A 17,967-nucleotide genomic window follows, 5' to 3' on the forward strand; every position below is an offset into this window, starting at 1 on the left:
TTGATCAAATAGTAAATAATATCCGATTTGAGCGAAATTTGATATGCATGTTAAGAACAAGAGGAACATAAAATTCAACAGTTAGATTTTCAAAATTCACACAAAAAATATATATATATATATATATATATGAGAAGTTTGAAGAGAAACTTTGTTCTTTTCAAAACCATCCATACACCCATGTGTTAACTTATTAGCAGATTACAACTTACGTACTCCACATACACGCGTGCCCACACATACAAAATGTTCCTTAGATTGAGATTTAGGAGGTATTTGGTTTGTGTTTTCAAACAATGATTTTCAGTTTTTAAACAACATTATATGTATTTTCACACACTTTTTTACTTACACGTATTTCTACACATGTTTTTAAACAACAATTTTCAATTTTTAAACACATGTACCAAATGGGCCCTTAATTGTTTGATTTCCCTATTATTTTATTTTCATTTTTCTTTCTTTTTCCCTTACGGTTTCTCAACAACCAAACAACTATGGAAGAGAGCAATTATATTATTGACTAGGCACAATTTAGTCCCCATTTTTTTTTAATGCATGTGTATATTTCTTCTGCTAAAATTAACAATGTAAGCAATACGAAAATATTGAAATAAAGTTATAACATTGAAGGGTTAATGCATTTCAATAATTCACGATGTTAAGTGTAATTGAACTTGTAGTTTAGATGATTGGAAAAGTATAATTTGCCTCTTTTTTTCGGGAGCAAGGACCAACTATGTGTATATGTGGGGTGGATTTGCTGTTATTAAGATGTTCATTGTCTTGTTTTCTTGTATTCACTGTTGACCAAGTTGGCTGATTTTCTCCGCATTGTAATGGAGACATTTTCCTTCACACATTTGTGCATAAGTTCACTTCCTCGTACTTCCATGATACATAGATTTTGACCCAAACATTATGGAAAATAACTTAGGATGTGCTACCAACCAAAGGAGTACTAAAGATTCCCAATCGATGCAATCACTTGTACACTCTGCAGCGGTGAGCCAGAGACATTTTCATCTCATGCCGTATAGGTAGCATTCAAGTAATGCCCTTTGATTTCACCTGTTTCAGCCTGCGTTTTATAAATTGCTTCGGCAATAGCAAAAATAATCTGAGCTCAATCACCGTGGCCATTAAGATTCTCATTCTACAGCTTTAGAAACTCTAGTGATTGGGCGAGTATTCTTTTGAATGCTAGCAATATCTTACACATATAGAATGAAGAATTCCAAAACTTTTTTATTATTTGGATGACTCACAACTCTCTTGTTAAGGAGACTGAACAAATATATGGGGTTTGAAATGAGCGTGTAATTGTGGATTCATTAAATATATGTAGAACAAATTTGAGATTAAATTGCTAAAATTTAATAAAATTTGAAATGAGTTTGAGGTTTATATTTTTTAATAAACTTGGATTTAGAATAGATACTTTTAACCCAAACCTGTCTTTTTTCCATTTTTTATTAAGTGCACTAAAATGAACTAAAGTAGCACAAATGGACCGAAGTGGACCAAAATGTTAAGCTGATGTGGTTCAATAGAAGCGTAGCAACAATAAATGTTACACTTTAGTATTTAGATATTAATATATAGATAGATTAATGTTATTCAAGAAAAAAAATAAAATAAAACAAAAGATATAAGGAGAACGGCAGAGAAGATGAACAGAATATATGGTAAAGTGGTTGTAGGAGTGTCAATTCTGGTAAATGCATGTCAAGAACTAGAATACAAAGAAAAATACTTCTTCGGCTCCTGGCATCCCATATTTGGATTAGATGAAGGTTCTCAGTCACTGTATGTGCAGTTATTTGGTTTGTTATTTATAATTAGTGACAAAGAAGGTTTGACTATTGTTGGGATGCTTCACAATTATTTGTTAATCTAGATGCAAATATTAGAAGTTTCCGAACTGTAGATATCTTAACTATGAAATTAGCCGTTGATCTCAAACCACATGACTATATGAGTCATCTTTCCATTAATGCTTTTCTAGAAACAAAATAGTGATTCCTTAAACTTAGTTGTTTCAAGTATAAATCAAGATATTTATGAGTTATGACTACTCAAAACATGAAACTCTGTTAATCTATACTTTAACTATTCATCTAAATATCTAAATATTCTCCCTATTTGCATTTAGAGCTGATCAAGATACCTGCAAGACAAGTTGAATTTCACTGGCTTACCCAAAAAATAAAAAGATGATATTCAATGTCACAGGATTCCCCAGGTGCATGCAGGCATCTTTGTACATAAGCTGTTGCTTTTCTTGTTCTCTACAACACTCACTTTTCCAACATTTTCTTTTCAACTTGTGTGAATTAAGCATCCTCGGATTTTCCATGCAAAACGTGCATTCAAAGGTTGTGTCACACGTTGTTGTGCATACAATTTACAAATTATAAAATATGTTTTCTCCAACATATCTCATATATAAATGGTTATCACTATCAGTCTTGAAATTTTGAAACAGAATTTTGGATAAATACTCACCCAGTGATAGAACACAGGTTACATTGAAGTTGAATTTGTCATTATTTAACTCCAACTAATCCTAATATTATTCCCAAGGAGACATTCAATTTTTAGCAATCTTAACAAGTACATGTAAAAACTTTAAGCTCAATCAAAGAAATATACCACAATATACAGTAAATTCTGAAACCAAAAACCTTATTGATATATAAGGAGCAAGGTGTATCTATCGATTTCAGGCCACTTCCACAGATCAGAAAAATAAACCATCTCTCACTTACATTTGACTATGAATGGGGGCTGCAGAGAGTGGCTCTGACACAATATTAATTGATCATTTAAGATTTTTATTTCGCATCAAATGGGAGGGTTGGGCAGCATTAACCACAAAGAAGAAGTTGACCACATTATCATCACTGAGGCTTTCGAAGTTTGACATTGCAGATAGCCATCCTAGTCCCTAGATTAGCTCTGTCCGTTCCAACATGACACAGTGACGGCAAGGATGAATCACAACACTATTATTTTTCTCTCCCACTGGAAAGACTTAATATTCTGTAAATATTGTTACCAATTAAACATTGGGGTTTTGTAGATTTTCTGTTAAATTCTATGGATGAGTTTATCAGAAAAAGTCATATTATGCAAACCAACGATTTGAAACATCCAAATTCCCAGCTGAGTTAACTCAATCCCAATGAGTTCTTGCTGTGAACCAAATCCTCCATTCAAAAAAACATTATCCCTTTAACAAATATGTTACCTTCACTCATAAAAACACTACACTCAGCCACCACCAAACTGGGTTCTGTTTGAACTTGCAGTAAATTACCTTTAGTCACCATTTGGCACTTCTCATTATAACCCCAGAGAAGAACACATCAAGCAAATTCAGTCCCAGAAGCTCATGTGGGCGGTCCGCAGGAGCTGCAATATCAGCAGCCCAGGAGGTACATTTTCAAAGCCTAGATTGGGTCTTTTAGCTTTCTCAAGGACCATACATACATCAAGACCCAACTTTGCAGATCAATCAGGATATTCTCCACACTGCTTTTAGAAGATTCAAAGAAAAGAAGAAGACCCTTCTGCACAAACTTAAAGTTTTTCCAGTCTATTGTCTTTGAGAACTACAATGTGCTAGGATTATCACTTCATGCCCAGCCCAATTAAGAATCAGCATTAGTAATCAATTTATTCCCTATACAACTACAATCATTGCTGTATGTTTACGTACCCCTGAGCGAAAAAGTACACAAGCAAACAAATAATGTATGAAACTAAAAATAGTCTATTAAAGATCAATGATTCGAGTTAAATAATATCCTGCATCCTGTAAAAGGGATCATCCAACTAGGCAGAAATTCAGTGATCATGTCAATCAAATCAGAAAACTTAAGCGTTAATATCCACAAAATGATTACCAATAAAAGTTGAAGCCACAAACTCTGCAAGTTTAAGAATGCACCCAAAGACAGTAAATTACCATTATCAAAGTAGATCACCAGGTTGAGTTTAACTACATATCTAAAAGAAAAAGGAGAAACATGACTAGATAAAGAAGTTCTCAAGATTCAAGAATGCAACTATTTCCCTATCTTTTCCGAGGATGAACTATTGACGTATTGCAGGTTGACTAGAAGAAGAATTTGCAGGAAGAAGAGTGCCTTGAGACCTGTGTCTTCAGCATTTATTAATAATCAAAATAGGTGCCATAAGCTCAGGACACAAATACAAAATAATATGACTTTGGAGTCAAGCTAAGATATAAGATTTCCAATAGTACTTAAAAAGGCTGTGAGCAGAAACACAAAAGAAAAAAAGTCACGATATTAATAACAAGGAGACTCCTATTTATTTATTTATTTATTTTCCTTCCTTACTCGTGGGGGTATTGGACACAAGTTGTAAAATAAAAACATGAATCCCGTTTGAAATTAAGAATCCCATGTCACAGATCAATAACTGAGATTGTTGTCTTGGAGATCACATATCCAGGTGAAAACGGTACATGATAATGCAAATGCTTTATCCAATAAGTATAAAATGTTAAACTAGCAACTGAATAAAAAGTCAAGAACTAAATTTAAGTTAGAGCCAAATATTACAACGGTTCAGCAGACCTTCTCAGATTGATGCCCTACCTCTAGATTATATGTCTTGCCTTGATACACATTCCACAATTGAGGAACCTTGTCCTGAAATTTAATCACAAACTTCTCCAGAAAACACCTCTCACTAGGTAGCATGAAAGTTGATAGGGACAAATCATTCTTCAGCAAACCCTTAGCTTGCAACAACTGAATAACTGAACATCTAGGAATAATCCTCTTCTCCAAACTTAAAGATATAATTGAAGGATTTCTAGCAATATCAGCCGATGGCCAACCCGATTTAGTCACAAGGAAGTCCATTGCTTTTGTGATCTTATCTTCCGATACAAGCATACAATTTGGCTGCTTTTTAAAAGCTAAGACAGCAACGTCCTCGGACCAACCCCACCTCTTATAAAGCTCCAATTTTGAGTCCAGCTTTGGTTTACTCACACACAAAACCACATGGATTGCTAGGACAAACACTGTTTTCAAGGGATCAAATCCCATTTCCTTAACCTCTTGTACAGCATTAACAAATCTAGTATGCTCAACGAACGCTGTACGTGGCATATTAGTTACATAGAAAGAGATAACAGACTGAGGTGATCCGAGTCGTCTCAAAAGTTCAATATTTGGAACCATATTACTAGTGACATTATAACGGGGTGATCTCTTCAAAGTTGTAAGTACTTTCTCGTCGACAAGTAGTACACTCTTGAGGAAATCATAGCAGGGAATAATGTGTTTCTCTAAACTATTTCCTAGTAGAGATGCGTTTGCACAGAGGACCCTAGTGAGATCAGAACTTGAAACCCCCTTAGAACGGAAAAACTCAATTTTGGGCAAAAGGGTCTTCTCAGGTTTAGTTGTAAGCACATGTGGGAATAACCTGACAAGTTGGGAGATCTGGGTATTGCTGAAACCATTCTCTCTGAGAAGATTAAGCACCGAGTCTGGTTTATCTGGTTTTTCAAAGTGTACCTTTTGGGATGTTAAAAGAGCAGATTTTGGGGACAACCCGCATGAGTTTATGAGGTAAGACACAGTAAAAGAGTGTTTTTGTTTGATTATCAGTTGTTGAGTAGAATCAGATAAATTTATTGATGTGAATGATTTGGCAACAAAATAAGCATTTTGGTGAAGAAAACCCAGTTGGGTTGTCCTATGTTTGAGTAATAAACCAAACATAATTGAATTGAATTGACTCACCGAGTTTGCCCAATCCAGCAAATGATGGCCTCTGAATTATTCTTCACGTGCTTCAGCTTCAAAGTTCAAACCTACTTTCACAAAATTTACTTCTTCTTTTCTTTTCATTTTTGTTTTTGTAAGAACTGAAGCGTTGAGGACGAGAGAAAGGAGAGGGGTATGACTGTCCGGCCTGTGGGGGTGGGGGTATATGAAGTGAACGTTGTGCCGTTTTCTTTATTAAACGGTAATTCGTTTTGTCCTGGGAGAAAGGGTGCGTTAATTTTTTAAATATTTTTTTAGCAATGTAATTTCTCTTTTGTTAAATCATTGTCACTAATTAAATGGTTTTAAAACTAGTATGATCAAAGAACCTGAAAAGCACCAAGTTCCTGGTTTTGGCTGGTTTTAGGGTTTTTTTTTTTACTTATTGAATTGGTGATTGGTTTCAAATTGAACCAATTGGTCTGGTCCGATTTTAAAACTATACAATCTAGTTTATCCCATCTGCCATTTGAACTCCACAACTAAAATTTAAAAATGCTTGGATCAAAATAAAATCTTACGTTGACTATGGAGCCTGTGGTTTATGCATTGTGTGAAAGTTTTGTAAGAGATTGGTTTAGAATAATTAGATTGTAATAAACTAATAATATGTTATATCTTTGGTTCCAAGAAAGGCGTGCTCAAATCTGATTCACTAATGAATATTCCCAAAAATTTTTTGTTCACATTGTAACCTTTTTGTTTATGCATTAAGGGTCACTGTCTATTTTCCTATGGTTTGTTTGCATATTATTGATCAGCATCGGAGGACAAGTTTCTAGCTTTTGAATTTCAAGACAATTAGTACATGGTTATTTTGGATAGGGGATCACCCATTGCTGCCTCATCTTGCATTCTTAAAGCTTATGGGATTCTATAGAAGAGAGCAAATATATTATTGACTAGGCACAATTTAGTCCTTTTTTTTTAAATGCACGTGTATATTTCTTCTCTTAAAATTAAAAATTTAAGCGATACGAAGATATTGAAATAAAATTATAACATTGAAGGGTTAATTGTGCATTTCAATAATTCACGATGTTAAGTGTAAGTGAACTCGTAGTTTAGATGATAGGAAAAGTATAATTTGCCTCTTTTTTTCGGGAGCAAGGACCAGCTATGTGTATATCTAGGGTGGATTTGCTGTTATTAAGATGTTCATTGTCTTGTTTTCTTGTATTCACTTTTGAGCAAGTGGGCTGATTTTCTCCGCATTGTATTGGATTCATTTTCCTTTACAAATTTGTGCATAAGTTCACTTCCTCATACTTCCATGATACATAGATTTTGGCCCAGACATTATGGAAAATAACTTGGAATGTCCTACCAACCAAGGGAGTACTAAAGATTCCCAATCGATACAATCACTTGTCCACTCTGCAGTGGTGAGCCAAAAACATTTTCATATCATGCCGTATGGGTAGTGTTTCAAGTATAAATCAAGATACTTATGAGTTATGACAACACAAAGCATGACAATCTGTTCATCTTTGCTTTAACTATTCATCTAAAGATCTAAATATTCCCCCTATTTGCATTTAGAGCTGATCAAGATACCCGCAAAACAAGTTGAATTTCAATGGCTTACCCAAAAAACTAAAAGATGATATTCAATATCACAGGATTCCCCAGGTGCATGTATTCCTATATTTTCTTTTCAACTTGTGTGAAGTGAGCATCCTCGGATTTTCAATGCAAAACGTGCATTCAATGTTTGTGTCACACGTTGCTGTGCATAAAATCTAAAAATTATAAAATATGTTCTCTATGGTTATCACTATCAGTCCTGAAATTTTGAAACAGAAATTTAGATAAATACTCACCCTGGAACACAGGTTTTACATTGAAGTTGAATTTGTCATTATTAACTCCAACTAATCGTTTCTTTAAAAAAAAAAAAAAAACTCCAACTAATCGCTATACCACAATATAGAGTAAACTCTGAATTCTGAAACCACAAGCCTTATTGATAAATAAGGAGCAAGGTGTATCTATGGATTTCGGGCAACTTCCACAGATCAGAAAAACAAACCATCTCTCACTTACGTTTGACTATCAATGGGAGGCCGGGGGCTGCAGAGAGTAGTTATCATTTAAAATTTTATTTCACATTAAAAGGGAGGGTTGGGCAGCATTAACCACAAAGAAGAAGTTGACCACATTATCATCACTGAGGCTTTTGAAGTTTGACATTGCAGATAACCATCCTAGTCCCTAGATTAGCTCCGTCTGTTCCAACATGACACAGTGATGGCAAGGATGAGTCTCAACACTATTACTTTTTCTCTCCCAGTGGAAGGACTTAATATACTGTAAATATTGTTACCAATTAAACATTGGGATTTTGTAGATTTTCTGTTAAGTTCTATGGATGAGTTTATCAGAACAATTTATATTATGCAAACTTTATTTGAATCATCCAAATTCCCTGCTGAGTTAACTCGATCCCAATGAGTTCTTGCTGTGAACCAAATCCTCCATTCAAAAAATCATTATCCCTTTAACAAATATGTTACTTCACTCATAAAAAGACTACACTCAGCCACCACAACTGGGTTCTGTTTGAACTTGCAGTAAATTACCTTTAGTCACCATTAGGCATTTCTCATTATAACCCCAGAGAAGAACACATCAAGCAAATTCAGTCCCAGAAGCTCATGTGGGCGATCTGCAGGAGCTGCAATATCAGCAGCCCAGGAGGTACATTTTCAAAGCCTAGATTAGGTCTTTTAGCTTTCTCAGGGAGCATCCATACATCAAGACCCAACTTTGCAGATCAATCAGGATATTCTCCACACAGCTTTTAGCAGATTCAAAGAAAAGTAGAAGACCCTTCTGCACAAACTTAAAGTTTTTCCAGTCTATTGTCTTTGAGAACTACAATGTGCTAGGATTATCACTTCATGCCCAGCCCAATTAAAAATCAGCCTTAGTAATCAATTTATTCCCTACACAACTACAATCATTGCTGTATGTTTACATACCCCTGAGCAAAAAAGTACACAAACAAACAAATAATGCATGAATCTAACAATAGTCTATTAAAGATCAATGATTCGAGTTCAATAATTTCATGTATCCTGTAAAAGGGATCATCCAACTAGGCAGAAATTCAGTGATCATGTCAATCAAACCAGAAAACTTAAGTGTTAATATCCACAAAATGAATAACAATAAAAGTTGAAGCCACAAACTCTGCAAGTTTAAGAATGCACCCAAAGACAGTAAATTACCATTATCAAAGTAGATCACCAGGTTGAGTTTAACTCATATCTAAAAGAAAAAGGAGAAACATGATTAGATAAAGAAGTTCTCAAGATTCTAGAATGCAACTATTTCTCTTTCTTTTCTGAGGATGAACTTTTGACATCTTGCAGGTTGACTAGAAGAAGAATTTGCAGGAAGAAGAGTGCCTTGAGACCTGTGTCTTCAGCATTTAGCAATAATCAAAATAGGTGCCATAAGCTCAGGACACAAATACAAAATAAAATGACTTTGGAGTCAAGGTAAGATATGAGATATCCAATAGTACTTAAAAAGGTTGTAAGCAGAAACACAAATGATAAAAAAGTCATGATATTAATAACAAGGAGACTCCTATTTATTTATTTCTTTTTTTTCCTTACTCATGGGGGTATTGGACACAAATGTAAAATATAAACATGAATCCTGTTTAAAATTAAGAATCCCTTGTCACAGATCAATAACTGAGATTGTTGTCTTGGAGATCACATATCCAGGTGAAAATAGTACATGATAATGCAAATGCTTTATCCAATAATATAAAATGTTAAACTAGCAATTGAATAAAATGTCAAGAACTAAATTTGAGTTGGAACCAAATGTTACAATCGTTCAGCATACCTTCTCAGACTGATGCCCTACCTCTAGATGATATGTCTTACAGCTATACACATTCCACAATTGAGGAACCTTGTCCTGAAATTTAATCACAAACTTCTCTAGAAAACGCCTCTCACTAGGTAGTATGAAAGTTGATAGGGATAAATCATTCTTCAGCAAACCCTTAGCTTGCAACAACTGAATAACTGAACATCTAGGAATAATCCTCTTCTCCAAACTTAAAAATAGAACTGAAGGACTTCTAGCAATATCAGCCGATGGCCAACCCGATTTATTCACAAGGAAGTCCATTGCTTTTGTGATCTTATCTTCTGATATAAGCATACAATTTGGCTGTCTTTTAAAAGCTAAGAGAGCAACATTCTCGTACCAACCCCATCTCTTATAAAGCTCCAATTTTGAGTCCAGCATTGGTTTACTCATACTCAAAACCACATTGATTGCTAGGACAAACACTGTTTTCAAGGGATCAAATCCCATTTCCTTAACCTCTTGTACAGCATTAACAAATCTAGTATGCTCAACGAACGCTGTACGTGGCAGATTAGTTACATAGAAAGAGATAACAGATTGAGGCGATCCGAGACGTCTCAAAAGTTCAATATTTGGAACCATATTATTAGTGACATTATAACGGGGTGATCTCTTCAAAGTTGTAAGTACTTTCTCGTCGACAAGTAGTACACTCTTGAGGAAATCATAGCAGGGAATAATGTGTTTCTCTAAACTATTTCCTAGTAGAGATGCGTTTGCACATAGGACCCTAGTGAGATCAGAACTTGAAACCCCCTTAGAACGGAAAAACTCAATTTTGGGCAAAAGGGTCTTCTCAGGTTTAGTTGTGAGCACCTGTGGGATTGACCTGACAAGTTGGGAGATCTGGGTATTGCTGAAACCATTCTCTCTGAGAAGATTAAGCACCGAGTCTGGTTTATCTGGTTTTTCAAAGTGTACCTTTTGGGACGTTAAAAGGGCAGATTTTGGGGACAACCCGCATGAGTTTATGAGGTAAGACACAGTAAAAGAGTGTTTTTGTTTGATTATCAGTTGTTGAGTAGAATCAGATAAATTTATTGATGTGAATGATTTGGCAACAAAGTAAGCATTTTGGTGAAGAAAACCCAGTTGGGTTGTCTTATGTTTGAGTAATAAACCAAACATAATTGAATTGAATTGACTCACCGAGTTTGCCCAATCCAGCAAATGATTGCCTCTGAATTATTCTTCACGTGCTTCAGCTTCAAAGTTCAAACCTAATTTCTTCTCAAAAAAAAAAAAAAAAAAGTTAAAATCAACTTTCACAAAATCTAAGGTTCTCAAGAATCTCTTCTTCTTCTTTTCTTTTCTTTTTTGTTTTTGTAAGAACTGAAGCATTGAGGACGAGAGAAAGAAGGAGAGGGGTATGAGTCATGACTGGGCCTATGGGGGTATATGAAGTGAACGTTGTGCCGTTTTCTTTATTAAACGGTAAGTCGTTTTGTCCTGGGAGAGAGGGTGCGTTAATTTTTTAAATATTTTTTTTAGCAATGTAATTTCTCTTTTGTTAAATCATTGTCACTAATGAAATGGTTTTAAAACTAGTGTGATCAAAGAACCTGAAAAGCACCAAGTTCCTGGTTTTGGCTGGTTTTAGGGGTTTTTTACTTATTGAATTGGTGATTGGTTTCAAACTGAACCAATTGGTCTGGTCCGATTTTAAAACTATACAATATAGTTTATCCCTTCTGCTATCTGAACTCCACAACTAAAATTTAGAAATGCTTGGATCAAAATAAAATCTTACGTTGACTATGGAGTCTGTGGTGTATGCATTGTGTGAAAGTTTTGTAAGAGATTGGTTTAGAATAATTAGATTGTAATAATATGTTATATCTTTGGTTCCAAGAAAGGCATGCTCAAATCTGATTCACTAATAAATATTCTCAGAATTTTTTTGTTCACATTGTAACCTTTTTGTTTATGCATTAAGGTTCGTTGTCTATTTGATTTTGCTATCTCTTATGGTTTGTTTGCATCTTATTGATCAGCATTGGAGGACAAGTTTCTAGGTTTTGAATTTCAAGACAATTAGTACATGGTTATTTTGGATAGGGTATCACCCACTGCTACCTCATCTTGCATTCTTAAAGCTTATGGGATTCTATCAGGAATAGGATTGAATGAGACCGAATAAGAATGAATGAGACCGAATGGACTGAATACGAACGAATAGACCGAATAGGATTGAAGTGGACATAATGGACTGAATGAGAGAAAAATAGAGCGAATACGACCGAAGTGGACAGATTGGATAGATGTGGATTGAATAGGACTGAAGTGGACAGAATGTACCAAATAGAACCAAAGTGGACAAAATAGACCGAATAGGACTAAAGTGGACCGAATAGCCTGAATAGGACTGAAGTGAATCAAAGTAGACAAAATGAACCGAATAGGACGAATTTAGACCGAATAGGACCAAATAGAACCAAAGTAGACATAATGGATCTAATAGGACCAAAGTGAACCAAATAGGATTGAAGTGGAAAAAATAGGACCAATGTGGACTGAATTGACCGAATCAGACTAAAGTGGATAGAATAATACCAAATGGGCCAAATTGGACCGAATAGAACTTTAGTGAACATAATGGACTAAATAGGAACAAATTGGGCTGAATATGATAGAATGGATTGAATAGAACTAATGTGGACCGAATAAGTTTTTGAATATTTTATCATTTTTATTGCATTTTTGAGGCTCATAGTTCTAATTTCGAAGGTGTATTTTAGTATTTTTATTTGTATTTTTTAACTCAAAACTAAAGATTAGCCAAAATATAATAAAATTTCATACTTTTCAACCTAAAAATGAAGAAAAAAAAAAGAATTTTTGAGTTAAACTTGAAAAGAAAACCTATTAAAAAAAAATCAATTTGAGGCCCCAATTAGTCTAAAATGGACTGAAGGGAGACTGAAATTGACTGAGTAGACCGAATTGGACCGAAGTAGACCTACTAAAACTGAATAGAAATTATTTAATTTTCAAATATAACAAATTATCTTTGAAAAATTTTAAAGGAAAAATTATACATTATGTTACAATACAAAATAATTATTTATTTCCATGCATCGTACCAATAAAAGTTGAATCCACAAACGTTGCAAGTTTAAGAATGCACCCAAAGACAGTAAATGACCATTATAAAAATAGATCACCAAGAGTGAATTGAGTTTAACTACTTATCTAATTTAAAGTTAGGGAGAAACGTGAGTTAGATAAAGAAGTTCTCAAGATTCACGAATGCAACTTGTGGGGCCAGAAAATCAGGCAGCCTCGGCCCACCTCAAATCAGGCCCAGAGGCCCGTGCCGAGGATGCATGTGTGGTCCGAGGATAAAAGTACGGCGCCCGGGCCCCAAGGAGCATATTCGAGGATGACCCCGTCCCCGAACATCCGAGACCTTAGAAGTACACGAGCACCACTCCATCAAAGAGGGGTCTTCTTGAATATCCGAGGAGGAAAGGGCAAGCGCCACGTGTCGGCGATGGGAGCACAGTGAAGGAGCAAGTCTAAGGCAAGCTGTCACCTCTACATTAAATACCCTCAACTAACGTCCTGGCCGCATTAATGAGGATATGACTCCTGAACAGTGCTGACTTGGGTGCTGCAACCCACAGGAGGAATGGGAATGCGGCTGATGGGACAAGCTCTCAAGTGGTGGCCTGACTGATCAACAAATGTAGGGTTAGGATCAGTTGAGAGAGGTGTATATAATGTAAGGAGTCTCCCTTGAAAGGGGGACGAAGAAAGAACTGAATGAAGAAAGGTGGTAGCAACTTGTATTCTCTCAATCCTTGTCATCAATCTTTAAAGAAATAATAAGAACTCCAAGCACCGGAAGGCAAGTCCGAGGAGCATTATTGTGCGGCCCAATTCATGTTTAGCTTGTTAAACTCATGACCAACCATGTATGGCAGTTGCATTCTTTACTAGGGCCTAGTTCTTGAGCCCACTCTCTATAAATTCATTGAAGGGCAAGCTGGGCTTGGGTCCACTCTCTCAACCCGTAGAAGTGCTCAAACTTGGTCCCTACAATTGGCGCCGTCTGTGGGGAGAACTCGTGCATCAGTAAGGACAACAGCCAGGCATGGTAGGGTCAGACCCTCATCAAGTGAGTTCCCATTGGCACGAACCAGTTAGACCCCAACGTCTGAATGACTATGGCAACACGGGGCATGGCCAGAAAGAAGAGAACGGACGATTCCGAGAAGGAAGCGTGCACACCTCGTAAACTAGCGAAAGCCACACGCATAGAAGCCGCCGCGTGCCCTAGAGGGGCGATAACGACCCAGCCACGTGACCGCAAGAGGATAAGAGTCACGCCTTCCAGAGGCAGGATGATAAGGCGGCCATGCAACGAGAGATAGATGATCTGAAGAGAAAGTTGCGTCATGCACAGCGAAGGCGATCCGAGCCCAGCCTTGACTTACCCTCTGACGACGAAAGTGATGGCGACTACAGGCAAAGGTCGACGACACCCCCGAGTGAAGAACGAGCGATGATTCAGCTGGCCTATTACAGACAAAAGCTCAAGCAGGGGTATGACACCAATATAAGACTCAGACCACTAACACCGGGGACCTGGTGCTGAGAAAAGTCGTAGGGGCTGCTAAGAACCCTTCTTGGGGAAAGCTGGGACCCAACTGGAAGGGGCCCTACTGAATTACGTCAGTAGCGGGGATAGGTGCATACTACTTAGAAGATCTAGACGAAAAACTTGTACCTCGTTCGTGAAATGTAAATAACCTAAAAAGGTATTATTATTAATGAAGAAGCCTTTTTGGATTCAAATGCTTACCCTATCATGACTATGTATCTTGCGTTTTGACGGCAAGACTAAGTGTTAGACAGAATCAAGGCATTGCATGGTCCTCGGACTCAAGCCTGCAGGAAAATTAACTACTTTAAAATATCCTAAGTGTTAGACAGAACCAAGGCATTGCATGGTCCTCGGACTCAAGCCTGTGGGAAAACTAACTATTTCAAAATATCCTAAGTGTTAGACAGAACCGAGGCATTGCATGGTCCTCAGACTCAAGCCTGTGGGGAAACTAACTACTTCAAAATATCCTAAGTGTTAGACAGAACCAAGGTATTGCAAGGTCCTCAGACTCAAGCCTGTGGGGAAACTAACTACTTCAAAATATCCTAAGTGTTAGACAGAACCTAGGCATTGCATGGTCCTCGGACTCAAGCCTGTGGGGAAACTAACTACTTCAAAATATCCTAAGTGTTAGACAGAACCAAGGCATTACATGTTCCTTGGACTCAAGCCTACGGGAAACTAACTACTTCAAAATATCCTAAGTGTTAGACAGAACCAAGGCATTGCATGGTCCTCGGACTCAAGCCTGCGGGGAAACTAACTACTTCAAAATATCCTAAGTGTTAGACAGAACTAAGGCATTGCATGGTCCTCGGACTCAAGCTTGGGGGAAACTAACTACTTCAAAATACCCTAAGTATTAGACAGAACCAAGGCATTGCATGGTTCTCGGACTCAAGCCTGTGGGGAAACTAACTACTTCAAAATATCCTAAGTGTTAGACAGAACCAAGGCATTGCATGGTCCTCGGACTCAAGCCTGTGGGGAAACTAACTACTTCAAAATATCCTAAGTGTTAGACAGAACCAAGGCATTGCATGGTCCTCGGACTCAAGCCTATGGGGAAACTAACTACTTCAAAATATCCTAAGTGTTAGACAGAACCAAGGCATTGCATGGTCCTCAGACTCAAGCATATGGGGAAACTAACTACTTCAAAAATATCCTAAGTGTCAGATCTAACTGAGGCTTTGCACGGGGCTCGGACCAAAGTCCACGGAAGAACAACTACCCTGCGGGGGACCTATGTTAGGAAGAGCCAAAACCCTACCTAGCCCTTGGGACATAAAGGGACTGCCCAAGCATACATTCCCTCCCATTATCATTATTACTGACGTGATTGGCTAAGATACAATTCAAGTTAAAATTATGCAAGTAAAAAGAAAAGAGAGGAAACGGGTAGCATGCAAGCAAATAAGCGACCAAAATAGATAAAAAGGGAAATTAAACTCACATTACAATGATAAGTCCATAGAAGTTGCGTGACAAGAGTCACATTACAAAAAAAAAAAAAAAAAAAAAAAGAAGAAGAAGAACAACAAAATAAATAAAAAAAGATAGGAAAAGATCAAGCAAACGGCAAAGGCAGATTGGACCGAGACGCCAAGGGATCTATTCCTTTTGCTCAGTCTCATCCCCAGTAGATGGTTGGATAGAGGCAACCTCAGGGTCCTTTGAGCTCTGGCCTAGGGGATAGCCTGCAGAGGTACGGCGAGTATGGCTGCTTCCTCGGTGGCAGGGATCTGGGCATCAGAAGGGATGTCCCCTACCTCTTGGGGTGCCTCCTCGCTCGGGTCTTCCCTGGTTCAGTAGCCCCTACCTCCTCAACAACCTCCCCAACCTCGGCGCCATCAGGGGCGGCCTCACAGATGGCATGGGGGTAGTATACGCTTTCCGCCTTCCACAGGTCGGACGAGGCCTCCACCCCGACTTGTTTGAGGGCCTCACCCCAGACCTGGGAGCATTAGCGCCTACATACTCCCGGAACTTGAGCTTTATAAGCAGCCTCTATCTCGGCCACCCCTCAGCATAGGCTGCAGCCTCGGCTTCCTCCTTGGCAGTCAGGGCCTCCTCCCTGCCAAAATCCGCCTCGGCCTTAGCCCGCTGGGCCTCGTCTTTAGCCCACTCCGCCTCCCTCTAGGCCCCCTCGGCAGCAGCCACCTTAGCTTGTAGATCTATGATCAGCTCCTTCGCGATCCTCAGCTGCTTCTCCGCCTCGCCCAGACGCCTCGTCTGCTCCCTGGCCTGGTTCTGGGCATCAGCGAGACCCGACTCCGCCCTGTCCCGAGCCCTAGTCATCGCCTTCAACTCCTCCCTGGCCTTGGCGAGGTCAGCCTCGGAGGTCTTGAGGGTTCGGGTGGCCTGAAAGCGCCTCTCACACTCCAAGTCGAGGGCCTTCCCCTGGTCGTTGGCCGCCGCCTCCAACCTATAGGTAGCTTGGACAGCCTGCCAGAGTAACCAATGCACTATAAGCCCAATCCCAAAAAAAAAAAAAAAAAAAAAAAAGAAAAGGAAAAAAAGGGGGAAGAGTTGAAATCAGAGTTCTTACCATCCCCAGATAACGCTTGAGGCTGAGGAAGACCTGTTTGCTCCTCAAAGAATCCAGCTCGGCCATGTCCGCCGGGAGCAGCAAGCACCTCTCTAGCGTGTCGGCCACATGCGCACCTTCGCCCTCATTAAAGTCTCTGAGGGAGGCGTCATCCTTCAAGGGCTCCCCATAGAGCATTGGGGCTGGGAGCCAGTCCTGAGCCTTGGACGGGGTGGTGACGACCTGCCTATCTTGGCTCTTGCCGCCTATCCTAATCTGCTTGGACGGCCGTAGAGTGTTGTCCTCATCCTGCGAGGACACTGGCTTATCCTCCATAAGCCTTTTGCCCTTGTCTTTCTTCTTCTTGGGGTCGGTGGGCACGGACCCAGAAGGCAGGCTCGTCTGAGGAGGAGGAGGAGGAGGAGGAGGAGGGGAAGCTTCTGCTGGGTGGAAGTCGACCTAGTCTGAACAGACTAAGTCTTGAGAGGAGGAGGAGGAAGCTTTTGTTGGGACTTCCCCGGTTGACCTTCGATCAGGTCCAACAAGCTGGTGTGGGGTTTCCTTTTGTAACCCATCATTGGTGGGGGAGAGGCTTCTGAAGCAAGAAGGTCTGTTTCAGTTAGACAAGGGTGGCCCAAGTCTCCAGAAGGGTCCTCGGACTGGTTGAACTGGTTGAAAACATCAAACGCTTCCTCTTCCTGTTCTGTATCCTCCTCTGCAGCCTCGGCGGATATGTGGAAGGAAGAGGGGACGGCTAAGGTGACAACTTCTGGATCAGAGAGCTCCTCGGGAATAGAAACCCGTCCTCGATCACAGTAATTTTCTGTAGCCGAAGATCGTTCACTCGGATCACGTGCTTCAGAACCGGGAATGATTTCTGAATAGGAGTGTACCCCAAGATTTTGTGGCGGCTCTAACTTGATGGTCATCCTCGTTTACGAAAACTAACGCCCTCAGTACTTTCTGCAAATCCTCCCTGTTGACCAGATGGAAGTGGCGCTCAAAGGCGTGCGGGTCTGCAGGGAGAAAACACCTTCACGTTAGTAACCAAACAAAGCAAAAAAAAAAAAAAAAAAAAAAAAAAAAAAAAAAAAAAAAAGAAAAAGAAAAAA

General features: G+C 38.8%; 2 protein-coding genes across 3 annotated transcripts; both read right to left on the bottom strand.

Annotated features, from left to right (window-relative positions):
• Positions 1 to 4,319: 4,319 nt before the first annotated feature.
• Positions 4,320 to 5,793, bottom strand: LOC112019274 (uncharacterized). The gene has a single exon (XM_024051812.2). The coding sequence runs from the start codon at positions 5,769 to 5,771 to the stop codon at positions 4,602 to 4,604; it is 1,170 nt and encodes a 389-aa protein (XP_023907580.1). The 5' UTR covers positions 5,772 to 5,793; the 3' UTR covers positions 4,320 to 4,601.
• A 3,202-nt stretch (positions 5,794 to 8,995) lies between these two features.
• On the bottom strand, positions 8,996 to 11,078 carry LOC112019283 (transcription termination factor MTERF15, mitochondrial-like). Of its 2 annotated transcripts, none has more exons than XM_065779341.1 (2): positions 9,681 to 11,078; positions 8,996 to 9,237 (listed from the first exon to the last, which is right to left on the bottom strand). In XM_065779341.1, exons 1-2 carry the CDS (start codon positions 10,839 to 10,841, stop codon positions 9,199 to 9,201), a joined length of 1,200 nt encoding a protein of 399 aa, XP_065635413.1. In that variant the 5' UTR covers positions 10,842 to 11,078; the 3' UTR covers positions 8,996 to 9,198. The 2 variants fall into 2 exon arrangements, with proteins under 2 accessions (XP_065635413.1, XP_023907592.2); XM_024051824.2 differs by having other exon boundaries at positions 8,996 to 9,243.
• Positions 11,079 to 17,967: the final 6,889 nt, after the last annotated feature.

Source organism: Quercus suber, unplaced genomic scaffold (assembly GCF_002906115.3).
Source record: "Quercus suber isolate HL8 unplaced genomic scaffold, Cork oak 2.0 scaffold_205, whole genome shotgun sequence".
Lineage (NCBI taxonomy): Eukaryota > Viridiplantae > Streptophyta > Magnoliopsida > Fagales > Fagaceae > Quercus > Quercus suber.